This window comes from Anolis carolinensis, chromosome 1, assembly GCF_035594765.1.
Source record: "Anolis carolinensis isolate JA03-04 chromosome 1, rAnoCar3.1.pri, whole genome shotgun sequence".
Classification (NCBI taxonomy): domain Eukaryota; kingdom Metazoa; phylum Chordata; class Lepidosauria; order Squamata; family Dactyloidae; genus Anolis; species Anolis carolinensis.
In genome coordinates this window covers 171,424,913-171,438,946 of record NC_085841.1, presented here as the reverse complement: position 1 = coordinate 171,438,946, position 14,034 = coordinate 171,424,913, and the positions used below count along the sequence as shown (strand labels likewise).

General features: G+C 42.4%; 1 protein-coding gene across 1 annotated transcript in view; it reads right to left on the bottom strand.

Moving 5' to 3' along the window:
• The window catches only part of spred2 (sprouty related EVH1 domain containing 2), a 91,281-nt gene extending 78,607 nt beyond the window's left edge, over window positions 1-12,674 (bottom strand). The window contains exon 1 of the mRNA XM_008114818.3: window positions 12,161-12,674. Within this exon, the coding sequence (XP_008113025.1) occupies window positions 12,161-12,210 (50 nt within the window). The 5' untranslated portion in view covers window positions 12,211-12,674. The remainder of the gene's footprint in view (window positions 1-12,160) is intronic.
• Window positions 12,675-14,034: the final 1,360 nt, after the last annotated feature.

Genomic DNA, 14,034 nt, shown 5'->3' with positions numbered 1-14,034 from the left:
GAGGGAAGGAGGAAAAAAGGAATCTTGTGATATCTTTAAAACTAATCAAATTATTTCAAATAAAGTTTCCACTTTTTCACATCTGTTTAGCATACAACACAGGGGAGACCAGTGCAACTATAAGATGCTAGTGAGCCCGAGAGTCATGGGTCCTGCAACTACAACTTGCATGTTTATCTTTTAGGGTGCTTCTATACTGTGAAATTAATGCAATTTTTGTTGCAACGAGAATAATAGTAACATCATGGAAAGGAGAAAAGAGCTTTTGCTAAAGGACTAGAGAGAAAAATTATTAGAATATATCCAAATGGCCAAGCTATTCAATGGCTTGAGGGGAGGAAGCAATGAAGATTTTGTTAAGAAATGGAGACCTGCATTTGGATATCTAGAAAAGATGACAAAATAGACTTCAAAGTAGTGACAAGGGGAATTTATTAATGTAGGACACTGGTAGTTTTTTTTTTTTTGAGGCATTAGTTTCACACTGGTGGTGTCAGAAATTATGGGTTCACGGGTGGGGGGAGGGGGTTTCGAGAAAAGGCATACCTATATTATCTGTATCCGATTTTTAAATGTTTTTCTTTCTCATATTCTGTATGCTATTAACTCACTTAATAAAAACCTATTTTGAAAAAGAATTAATGTATTTTGACACCACTTCAACTGCCATGGCCCAATGCTATAGTCATGGGAATTGTAGTCTCACAAGGTCTTTAGCCTTCTCTGCCAAAGAGTGTTGGTGCTTCACCAAATGATAACTTTCATAATTTCATATAATTGAGTTATGGCAGGTATAGTGGTGTCAAACTGCATCAATTCTACAGTATAGGAACCTTTGCCCAGGTATGGCCATAAGGAGCATGGAAGGAGATTGCTTCCATTTCTTTAATTACCAGCAGTTTACTCTCCTGCTGAAATCTAAATAGTTTACAGTTAGGTATAGCTGCATTTTATGTAAACCAGTTTATGAGACTGGCTTATATTCACTAACCAGGATTCAGGTGTCATACTAACTGCAGTTGACCTGATATGAAAACTAATGCTTCTGGACTCTATACAGACATGGTAGTAGAGGAGTGTACATGCTCAGGATGGTGCAGGGAGGTTTTTTTTATGTATTTCAGTGCAAACAGCTTGTCTGTAATATCACATAAATGTATAATCTTTTACCTCCCCCACCACCACCAATTTATCTCTATTTGGTTAATGCATTTCAGTAATAATCACATGAAGCTGAAATATTCAAACTCTATTTCTGTACTAAATGTTGAACAGGAAATATTTCATTGCCTAATTAAAACACACATACTCAAATGTAATTATATGGTTCCTTTTCGTCATAGTAATGATGAATAAACAATAAACATCACATCTAGTTTAGACTTAACCAAGTAGAATACCCGTTACGGAGAAAAAACATACATCACTATAATGCTTTTTTGACTTATGTACAAATCACAAGAACAAAAAGTCAACTTCATCAATCAATAAATAGCAAGGCATTCCCAAAGGAATACACACAAAAACTCATTCTTTCCATATCAGAGCAAATGGTATGTACTGCGAACTTGCCTACAGAAAAATGAAACTACCAAGATGAGGCGAATATGCTTGCTGTCAAGATTTTCCTATTCCCTTTCATCTAAGCATATTGTATAAGTATTCTACATATCAGACAAACATACTGGCATTACATAACCATTTTAACTCTGTTTATTTTAATAACTATAGTTCCATTTTTGCCAGTAGAAAATTCAAAGAATCCAACACACAAATAATTAAAAGCAACATGAAGTGCAGCAACAGAACCCATAAGCACATAAAAAGCTACATGGGACTTTTTCACACATCACACAGTTGTAAGCCAACTTACACTTGCTTTTCTAGTAAAGTTTACAAGGACTGAATCAGAGTCCCTAGCAGGTAAACCTGTGTGATGCATGTCCAGATATAAGTTTCTCAAACCAGCACACTAAGCACACACTTACATTTTAATTGGAACAAACCTCTTACAATGATAAAAAAAAATAAAAAGTTGCTTTTGGTGACTATTTATTGGGACAAAGATTAACCCCAATGCAGCATGAGCATAAACAATGCAGAGCTTGGGAAAGGCACCATGTTGCCAGGGAGACTGGGTGCTTTAATCCAAAAAAGTTAATTTTACTAAATTCATGGAAATTGTATTTTGGTAGGTCAACATCATGCTTACTGTACTGCACCTTTATTCTGCCAGTCCTTTCTCTTCAGTTACTTCCAGGAAAGTGTGTAGTCAAAGACTGAAATTCCCTCGCCACCCCACAAACATGAAACCAGCAGTCAGGGATCTACTTGGGGTTTTGAGACAAATCTACTGCAGTTTTGATATTTTTATAATACAGTACTAATAATTCAGCACGTGCAACACTGGGACTCTGGCATCATGGGCTGCAAATCTGACGTCAACTTTGTTACTAAATCTTCCCTTCTCACCTTTTCAAAGGGGCTTCCTTCCTGACATTAATAATTGCATGCAAGCCAGAGATTTCCTTTTAAGCCTGGGTTGAGGACAGAGTTTACAAGTCCTAGTTACAAGGAAACTTAATTGTGTTAGCTGTGGTTTACATTAGTGTACAGGTAATACTAAACAACAGCTAAGCCAAGGAATTCAGGAGGGTGGGAATGTACCTGAGACACAGGAAGAGGCAGAAATGTTTATCTGTGTAACTTGATCCCAAAATTGCTAACTGCAGTTTGTTGCTAATCAGTATAATGTGCACAATGCAACAGGATCACCCTTAAACCACTAGTCTTTCACTAGTAAATGCAGCCAGCCTTCCCTAGTTTGATACAGAAAGGGTTTCAAATGAAGTTATGGAGCTGTCAGAATTGTACATATTACACCCACCTAGTCTACATGAAGCTGCCACTGCTGCGATGTCAGGGAACATATGGAGCTACACAGCACCCAGGGAACATAGGGTAGCTATGTGCTTGTTAGGGTAGCAGGTGGTATCAAATATCCAACTATGTGGAACCATTAAAATCAATGCACTTGAAAAAAGAAGTAAATCTAGGCGCACATCCTGAGGGCCCTCCTTAGTGTACACAACCAATTTCAGAGGACGAGACCTTATGTTATTGGACCTATTGCCATGACAAACAGGTAGAGATGTTTTATAATAATGTCACAGGATTGAACCCACAAGTCTTAAAAATGAGACTTTTTGACAAATGAATACAGTGCAACCCACCTCACTAATGAAAATGGAGTCAGTCGTATTTGCAACTTTATATAGCCACTCAGAAAAAACCCTAAAAACATGATGGAGGAAAGCCATAATAGGAATTTAAGCAAGCCATGAGAGAAACTCCTGTTACTACTTGGGAAACATTCCATGAGATAATTGTGAGTCTTGCAAAAGCTGTGTTGAAAGGGACATGCATCACCACAACTCGGTGGTCGTGAACATTTGTAAAACTAGTTGACACATAAGAACTATGATGAAGAACCAGCTCAGTAAATATTTAGCAATAAGGGCTCCTGATACTTGCTAGCTCTTATAGTTCTGCATTGGCCTCCATTACACAAGGCACTCATGGTGGGATCTATACAATTTGTCATAACATAACCAAAATTTTATTAACCTGACAGTATAACATATGAAAGACAACATTTAGGATAAAAATGCAAAAACACCAGTAGGTAAATGTGTCTTCCACTCTGGATATAAAACCTGTGCATGAAACTTAAAGCAGAAGTCAAAAGGAACAGCAGCAGCAGCAACAACACAAAACAAATTTTAAAAAGATGTAAGAACACAATAGTTCAAATTCAATTTTCCAATACACTTTAAAGAGAGGCCATTTTTCTATAACCCAGTGGGCATCAACCATCATTATCTCATCATCATGATAAATCTACAGTGGGTCCTTGATGTCCCCTGAGGTTTGCTGCAAGGACTCTTCATGGATACCAAATTCTGTGGATGCTCAAGTCCCATTTTATTTTTTATAATATGCATTAAGGTTGTAGGAAGAACAAGAACTTATCGACATAAAAATTACATGAATCTGTTTGTTTTGGAATGACAAGAGTGAATTCAAGCATTCAGAAATCCCTTTCGGAGACTGAGATTTCATTAGAACAGGGATACTGAATACTGTGCAAAACAAGTGACCTTCCCCTTTCTGACAGTAAATACACATAAACACAAACCAAGGACTATAAATTAACCTGACTTGTAAGAAAAACACACAAGACACCCAAATGCTACTACTTTAAATAGCTCATGCAACAATGACCACACTTTACAGTACTGCTCAGAAGTGTGCAAAATCTACTTGCCAAAAAAGTTAAGTAAAATCTCTCAGAGAAGTCGGAGTATCTTGCATTGGGGAAGGGGGTTGCATTTTTACTCCTAACCCTAGATATTTCTTTGTCACACATACAACCTGCTCTTTTAGTTCTTCCAAAAAGCTCCAAGAGACATATATTTTATATGGTTCTTGAGTGATCTCCCATTCAATTTCAAGACTAATTTCAGCCACCAAACTAGACTCTCTAAATCCTCCTGGTCTTTCATATTTCTTTTACATCAAATGGGAAATCCCCTTGGGCAAGAACCTACTTGCTACAAACACAAATCTTACATCTGTGGCTCTGTTCATGATTCTCAGCCAGTGTATAATTCAACATTACTTGTTCAAAAACTCTTCCTACTGAACAATTGACTTTTTCATAAAAGTCATTGAGGATGTGCACATCAGACAAATTAGGAGTAGCATAAGCACACAAACTAAAACTAGTTAACAACCTTAACACACTCCCATTGAACTTTGTACTCTACTGAACTGAAACTGCAATTTCTATCTTAAATGACAACTTATCACAACATGGCAATCCTTACCTTCCCACAATCTTCCTTTCATAGTCAGAAGGTGAAGGCATTGCAAACATATTAATAAAAATACAAAATTAAAGGCCAGCTAAAACCACAGGTACTGTTTAAAAGTGTGAAAGATTTACTGCATATATATATATACAGTAGAGTCTCACTTATCCAACATTCTGGATTATCCAACGCATTTTTGTAGTCAATGTTTTCAATGCATTGTGATATTTTGGTGCTAAATTCGTAAATACAGTAATTACTACATATCATTAATGTGTAATGAACTACTTTTTCTGTCAAATTTGTTGTACAACATGATGTTTTGGTGCTTAATTTGTAAAATCATAACCTATTTTGATGTTTAATAGCCTTTTTCTTAATCTCTCCTTATTATCCAACATATTCGCTTATCCAACGTTCTGCCAGCCCGTTTATGTTGGATAAGTGAGACTCTACTGTATATACATATACATATATATGTGTGTGTGTTGAATGCTAGCAGTAGACTGCTAGAAGGCACAAAAGAAGGAGGCTGAAGGAAAAGGTTATATCCTCAGCCCTCCATATTTGTGGATTTACTCAGATTTCATCCACTCAGATTTTGAGGAATCTTTTTTTTAAATAATTTTTATTAAGTATTTTTGCATATGGCCTCAGCATTTAGTCTTCACTTGACATTTGTAGGGAGCCTGTTCCATATCAATTCAATGGCCAAAGTTAGATGGTTCCAAAAAGTGTTTTAGGGTTCACATACAATTTATGCCAAGAGCTGACAAGACCACAGGCAAAATGAATCACAGCTCTTCTTCTAAGCAGTCAAATAAACATCAACTTGTTATTTCCAGGATATTTCTCCAGCGTTGTAGATCATCTTCCCAAAGTCCTACTAATAAGCTTTCAGTGACCTCCACTGTTCCTTTGGACACTTTGAAAAAAATAACTATTTGTTTAATCTCCCAAAAGAGATTTCCCGTTTTCCCCTGCTCTCAATCCTTGAGACTACCATCCACTCCCCAGTTGAGTTCTGCCATGCATGAGATCAGTGGTGAGGAAGTAGATCGGTGGTGAGGAAGTAGATCGGTCCCTCACCACTGAAAAGTATTTTTCCTCAGGGCCACCAAAGCACCAATGTTCCCTTCCCTAGCAAGCACCTCTCTGACAGAGAATTAATGCGGGGGAGGAGGTCAACTATGCTACCCCCTCACCATTGATTTCATGACTGGATGTATCATTCTGACCTGACATCAAGAAACTTTGCAATAGGGGCTCAGAGAAAGGTAATGGCGAATCTTCTCTGATCAAATCTTGCCAACAAAACCTTGTGATGTATTCACCTTAAGGTTCTCAAAAATTAAAACCTGAATGATGGTTACCTTGAGAGAAGGCACACAACAGCAAAAAACAAATGAAGCAAATGTTCAGAGAAGTAATTAACCAGTATCTTCCTATGGATGCCTCTCAGACACCTTTATGGTGCTTATTACTCAAGACAATGTGTAATCTTATGCATATTTAACAGTCATTCTGATGGGATTTACTTCAAGAGACAGGGTATTTAACTGAAAGTGTTAATAAATGTAGCTAATCATTAATAAGGTTCTAAAACCTATTTAGTTATATTTACATAACAACAGCAAACCACTTAACTGTTGCATTTATGTTAAAATTCATTTTAATGCCTACACTAAAAAAGGTAACAGTATGAAACTGGAGAGGAAGGGCCATTCCTGGTTGAAACCCCTCCACCTCGTATGTTCATAATGAGATATCTCGAAGGTGAGGATCCATGTCCAAAGATGACATTCATTTATGCTTATATATACACCATATACACATAGCCTGCAGGTAATTTAGGTAGCCTGGAAGTAATGTAGGGCATGAGATAGGATTTGTATTCATCGAAGCATCAAAAAGCAAAGGTGTCACAATCCCAGCCATTCATGTGGACAGTTTTAGATTTTGGATTGCTCAACCTTTATGGCCTCCAGGGATTTCCAGAGCTGTAATTATTCTGAGCTTTCTGACACATTGTATAGTGTTAAGCCATCCTAGCTAATTGTATCACCAGTGATACAGTAACATTACAACGCATGTTATATTCCCAAATAAGCATCTACATGAAGATACAAAAGATTTTCATATCTGGGAAACCCATTAAGGCTAGAAATCCTCATAGTATGATTTACTTTTGAAAACTGTCACTAAAATGTTTTCTAAACTAAATGGTTTCTAAACAGGAAATGAAATAAAGGCTAACAGCAATCAGTTAATTCAATACTTATAAGCAACTATATTAAAATAATTTGAAAACCTAGTTTTTCCTAAAGGTAAAGGTTTCCCCTGACGTTAAGTCCAGTCGTGACCGACTCTGAGGGTTGGTGCTCATCTCCATTTCTAAGCCAAGAAGCCGGCGTTGACCATAGACACCTCTGAGGTCATGTGGCCGGCATGACTACATGGAGCGCCGTTACCTTCCCGCCGGAGCAGTACCTATTGATTTACTCAGATTGGCATGTTTTCGAACTGCTAGGTTGGCAAGAGCTGGAGCTAACAGCGGCCGCTCACGCTGCTTCTGTTTGAACCTGGGACCTTTCGGTCTCCAGCTCAGTGCTTTAATGCACTTCGCCACCGGGGCTCCTACTCTACTGTATTTACGTGATGTACTGGTAACAGAGGGCTGTGTGTTAAAGACTTAAGGCTTTAATTCCCATTCAACCTTGGTTAACATAATGCACCAAAGAGAATAGTCTTGATTACCCCTTTGTTGATTAATGTAACAGGACACAGGAAGTTACCCTGGTTTGAATTTAAGCAGACAGAATCCAGTAGCAAATGTTTAAGTCAGTTGTCCAACTGGGCAATGGTATCTAAACTATTATCAGCAATAATACTGATTAATACTGAAATATAAAAACACTATTAGGAAAAGAGTCTTCAGCTATACCAATACATTTCTTCTTTCATTATGCCAAGTTGCCTGACATGGAATGTCTTGCAACTCCCAAAGCATTTTGGAAACCAGTTCCTAATTTTCCAGACAAATGGTTTGAGAAATAATTTTTCAAATAAAGAAGAGGGGTTACAGGCAAACATCAAAAGCAAGAATATTAAATCATATTCCATTGCTGTAAGATTTCAAACCTAACAGAAATGAATAAATTTGTGGATACTATGAATATTTGATTTTTTTAAAAGAATGTGTGGCATCTATTACAGAAATAATATTCAGAGTATTGTACTGAAAGACTGGCCATCCCAATTTAGAATCGTCTACCAGGCCTAGTAGTAGAAAGAGCTATTTTCACTACTGCATGTTATGTATCAGCTGTGGGAAATTCAGTGGGCCCTATGGATCTGCGGGGGTCTGGTCCTAGGACCTGCTAGGGATGCCTCAAAAAGATGATCGTCCCATATTACACAATGTAACAAAAGTTGAAAAAATTCTGTTCCTGGTTTGAAAGTGATATTTCCTGTTTACTTATGAGGTATTTACTTTGAAAGTAGTTGTTATACTCCAGAAACTTTGTTTTTGTGGTTGCCACAAACTATGTTGAACTGCTTGAGACTTGATGAGATATTCACTGAAAAATGATAGCAAAATGTGCTACAGGATGTCCCGCAAAAACAAAGCTTTGGCAGTTTAATAAACTTTTTCCATGTTTTTATGATAGAACCAATTAAGAAATGAAATTTATAACCCAAAAACAAAATTCGTGTTATACAGTGCTATTAAACGGCAGACTTTGAAGAACTGTTGTATGTGACACTCCAGATGTTTTTGGTCTGTCCCTCCCAGTCTTCTTCATTGTGCTGCTTATGACTGCAGGAACTTGTTGTCAAGCAACAAACATCTAGGAGTCCAAGTGATTCCTCCCTTCTATGCTGTAAACAGATGTTTTTAAAAGGTTGCTTAGCTGACAAATACCCTTTCTTCAATCCTCCCGCTTCCAAACTGGAATGACAACTACTCCAAGTGGAAAAAAGCTGGACTGCTCTTTACAGTATTTTTCTCCTTATATCAAAAGTGTCTGCAATAAAAAGGGGAAGAGCAACTTTCTAGCCGAGGCTAGGCTTCTAGGTGTTTCAGATATTCAGTTAAAAAAAAAAACCAACTCAGACATATTGTGACTCCAGGAGCAGTTTTCAGTTTATCTCTGTAACAAGAAATTGCCAAATCTTTCAAGAATCAAAAAATGTAGCCTGAAAATGATTATTCTGGCCCAGTGATGCATAGACCTTCCAGGCTTTGGACCTCCCAACTCCCAGAAGCCCAAAATAGCTTGTCCAATGTTCAAGAATTCTGGGAGTTGAAATTCAAAAAACTTGATGTTACTGCTGTTGCACAGAATGCCCTTACTGTGGTCAACGACCACTTTGTTTTTATTTTGACAAATCCAGATTCAAAAAAAGATCACTTGCCAAGGGGGCAGCAACTCCTATCATCCCTCATCAATGGCTGATGTTTTAGTCAATTAACATCTAGCCCTGGCAACTGTGTGACAACTGATGGCCTCAACTTCTTGCAGGTACAGCAAACGGGTCTTTTTATGGGCTCTCTCATGCTCAGGTATAATTTGCCTAAGGTAGGCATGAGCAAACTTCAGTCCTCTAGGTGTTATCGACTTCTATTTCTAACAGCTGGTAAACTGGCTGGGATTTCTGGGAGTTCAAGTCCAAAACACGGGGGTGGGGGTGGGGGGGAGTTTGCCATGCCTGGCCTAAGACATTTTGAGAGGAATTACTTACTCCCCTTTCTCCATTTTCAGACAGCTGAATGTGTACCAGGCAAAATCCTCTGAATAGATGTCTCAGATCACAAGAGAAAAGTGGTAGTAGGAAAATACCAGCTACTTCCCATTTCCAGTAGAGAAAGGCCTGGAATGAGCCATGTTTGGAAAAAGCCCAGCTCCGGACCCAGCCTTGTGGCCTCCCAACACCCTCAACATAGACTGGAACTACACTGCCCTATAAGGCTGTTTCAGAACACATTATATGGATTATATATTGACAAGCTGGAAGGTGTCCAGAGGAGGGCAACTCAAATGATCAAAGTCCTGTAGACCATGAATTCCTATGAGGAGCATCTTAAAGAACTGAGTATGTTTAGTCTGCAAAAAAGGTTGAGAGGAGACATAATAGCCATGTGTAGATGTGGGAGTCTTGGACAGCAACGGCTCCCAAAGTGACCCATTTAAGGTGGAATCAGGTGTCAAGCAGGGATGTGTTATTGCCCCTACCTTAGTTTCCATCTTCATCGCTATGATACTTCACCTTGTTGATGGGAAGCTTTTCACCGGTGTGGAAATCATCTATTGGACAGATGGCAAGCTATTTAACCTCAGCAGACTAAGAGCCAAAACCAAGGTCACCACAACATCTGTTATAGAACTCCAATATGCGGAAGACAACGTAGTCTGTGCACACTCAGAAGACGACCTACAAGCCACTCTAAACACCTTCGCAGAAGCATACGAGAAGCTTGGCCTCTTACTGAACATCGAGAAAACCAAAGTGCTCTTCCAACAGGCACCAGCTAATCCCTCTGCAAAGCCAGGAATACAGATTAATGGTGTAACATTAGAAAACGTTGACCATTCCCACTACCTTGGCAGCCACCTCTCCACAAAAGTCAACATTGACACTGAAATACAACACCGCCTGAGCTCTGCGAGCGCAGCATTTTTCAGAATGAAGCAGAGAGTGTTTGAGATACCAGGTGCTTGTTTATAAAGCCATTGTCCTCCCAACCCTGCTCTACGCCTGCGAAACGTGGACGGTCTACAGACATCACACCAAACTCCTGGAGCATTCCCAACAGCGTTGCCTCAGAAAAATCCTGCAAATCTCTTGGGAAAACAGACGGACAAATGTCAGTGTGCTGGAAGAAGCAAAGACCACCAGCACTGAAGCGAAGCTCCTACGCCATCAACTCCGCTGGACTGACCACGTTGTCCGAATGCCCGATCACAGTCTCCCAAAGCAGTTGCTCTACTCCGAACTCAAAAATGGGAAACGTAATGTTGGTGGGCAGGAAAAGAGATTTAAAGATGGGCTTAAAGCCAACCTTAAAAACTGTGGCATAGACACTGAGAACTGGGAAGCCCTGGCCCTTGAGCGCTCTAATTGGAGGTCAGCTGTGACCAGCAGTGCTGCGGAGTTTGAAGAGGCACGAATGGAGGGCTTAAGGGAGAAACCGTCAAGTCAACTCTGACCGGAACCGCCTTCCACCTGGAAACCGATGTCCTCACTGCGGGAGAACATACACATAGGCCTATACCCCAGAAGATCAAGGCAGAAAATCTCACACTGCCATATATTCCAGTTCAAAGAAGAACATGTGAGATTTGTCTGCCTTGATTTTCTGGGATATAGGTCTGTGTGGATATAGGGCGGCGACAGCCAGGCAGCGAGTAAGTCAGTGAATGGAGGCAGCAGGCTGAAGGTTACCGGATTTATGAATGTCAGCGTCACGTGACAATAACGGGAAGCTGCCTGAGCCACTGCCGCCGAACGGGCGGAATTCTTATGAACGAGAAGACACAGCCAGCCCAGCAGGGCCTTTCCCCGCCAAGAAGCCGCACTCGGGGGAGAGCGAAGAGGCCTGGAAACCAGTCAGGAGAAAGGGAGACCACGGCGGGGCCCAAACAACACGGAATCCTCGGCCTTTCCGCGCTTTCCGCGACGCAGGGCCTCTCGACTGACTGCGAGGAAAGTTTGGGCGCGCGCCTAACCCTTTAACCCTCTCCTGCACCTTCTCCCCTTCCCTTCTGGAAAGCCAAACCGACCTCTCTCCCTCCCCCTCCCCCCGGGCAGGGCAGGGAACGCGAAGCAAAGCCCTCCCTCTCGCGCGCGCCAACTCCTCGGGGCCTCTCCTGGGTTGGTTTTTTTTTTATGAATGGAAATGTGGTATGCAAATGAGGCTGATTCAAGAAAAGAAGAAAAAAAACAAGGGAGAAGGAAGACGGGGGTGAGAGAAGAAAGAAATGGCGGATGTGAGGGCAAAGGGGGCGTGTATATGTGTGTGTGTTTACCCCCCCCCCCCCCCCAAAACACACTCCTTCACACACATGAGGCCTTTCGAGGAGAAGACGCTTGCAACTTGGAGGCCTCGCGGACGGAAAAAAAGCCCTCAACTCTCTTTCCTCCCCCCCCCTCGCCCGGCGCGTGCGCGCAATGGAAGACGCAAAGATGAGGGACGGGGGGGGGGGGCGTCGCGAGTCCTCCCCCTCCATTCCTTCCCAACGCTCCCCTCAAAAGGTGTTGTTTCCCGCCTCGTTTCCACTTACTCGTCCGGGTGGTTGTCTTCGGTCATTTTCTCCTCCTGGCAGCGGCTCATCCCGCATTTTCTTCTCCCGAGCCTCACATTGCGCGGAAACGGAGGGAAGGGGGGGGGGGTGGAGAGAGAGAGGCCGCTTCGTCTGTTGCAGGAGGAGAAAGGCGGCGGGAGGGGAGAGATTGTTGTCCTTCCGCGCGAGGGAGGCTCAGCGCGCGGGGAGGCAGCGGGGGCCCGAGAAGAGGAGCAGCAGCAGGAGGAGGAGCAGCCGGCGGCCCCCTCCGAGCCCCATCGCTGCCTTTACTCCATGTTGGATTCTTTAGCGCCAGCAGTCAGAGGAGGAGGAAGCGGGGCGGAAGCGATGACGTGATGCCAGCAACCCAGCTGCTTTCGCGAGCCACCCCCCCCCCCCTTTCAACACAAGAGAGAAACAGGCGAGCCGCCAGCGAGTCTCTCTCCTTCCTTCCCTCTTTCCCTGCCTCCCTCCCTCGCGGAGCTCAAGATGGTTTGGCCGAGGTGCCCCCCTCCTCCCCCCCTCTCGCTAAGCCCCGCCCTCCTGCTAAGCCACGCCCCCTCCTCGTCGCGCGCTGGCTGGGATCTATCTCCATGGCCCCAGGCGAGGCATTGGGCTCGCGGAGGGTGGCACACGCACGCGCGCGCCGCCCTCTTTCTGCAGTCGCCGCCTGGATGTTTCTGCAATGCTTTCTGCTGCCTGGAGTTTTTTTTTGCAAGGCTTTTGAGGCCCCGTCTCACTTCCAGGGCCAAGAGGAAGGAGGAGGAGGAGGCTTTGGGGCGGGGCACACAGGGAGGGAGGGAGGGAGGGAGGGAAGCGCTTCCCCCACACGCTCTCGAAGGGCTTCTCAGGCCCCTTTCACACAGCTGTATAAAATCCCACATTGTCTGCTTTGAACTGGGTTATATGGCAGTGTGGGCTCAGAGCACTTGCACACAACCCTGTAACCCAGGCCCCTTCCACACAACTGAATAAAATGCCACACTATCTGCTTTGAACTGGGATATATGGCAGTGTAGACTCGGGTAACCCATTTCAAAGCAGATATCGTGGCATTTTCTGCCTTGATATTCTGCGTTATATGGCTGTGTGGACGGGCCCCCAGAATATCAAGGCAGAAAATGCCACGATTTCTGCTTTGAACTGGGTTATCAGAGTCCACATTGCCATATATTCCAGCTCAAAGCAGATAATAGGCAAGCCCCCACACTAGCAGCCTTCAAGAAAGACTTGAAAACATGGCTCTTTCGCTGCGCTTTTGGAGAGTAACAATTTTATATTTCTTTTCCGTTGCTCCCCCTAATATCTATCCTCCAGAATACCCCACTCCCTTATGACCCTGTTCGCTGTGGTTTTTATTTTTATGTCTTTCTCACCCCGAGTTTTAACTTAATGGTCATGTGGTCTGCCCTTGTTTTTATTGTCTCCTTGTTTTATTTTTTAATGGATATTATTTACTGTATTGTTTATTGTATTGTGTTCTGCTGTTCTTTGCTGTTTACATTGTATTGTTTTGGGCGTGGCCCCATGTAAGCCGCCCCGAGTCCCCGTTGGGGAGATGGTGGCGGGGTATAAATAAAGTTTTTTTATTATTATTATTATAGGTAAGGTAAAGGTTTTCCCCTGACGTTAAGTCCAGTCATGTCTGACTCTGGGGGTTGGTGCTCATCTCCATTTCTAAGCCGTTGTCCGTAGACACCTCCAAGGTCATGTAGCTGGCATGACTGCATGAAGCGCTGTTACCTTCCCGCCGGAGCGGTACCTATTGATCTACTCACATTGGCATGTTTTCGAACTGCTAGGTTGGCAAGAGCTGGAGCTAACAGCGGCCACTCACGCCGCTCCCGGGGTTTGAACCTGGGACCTTTCCGTCT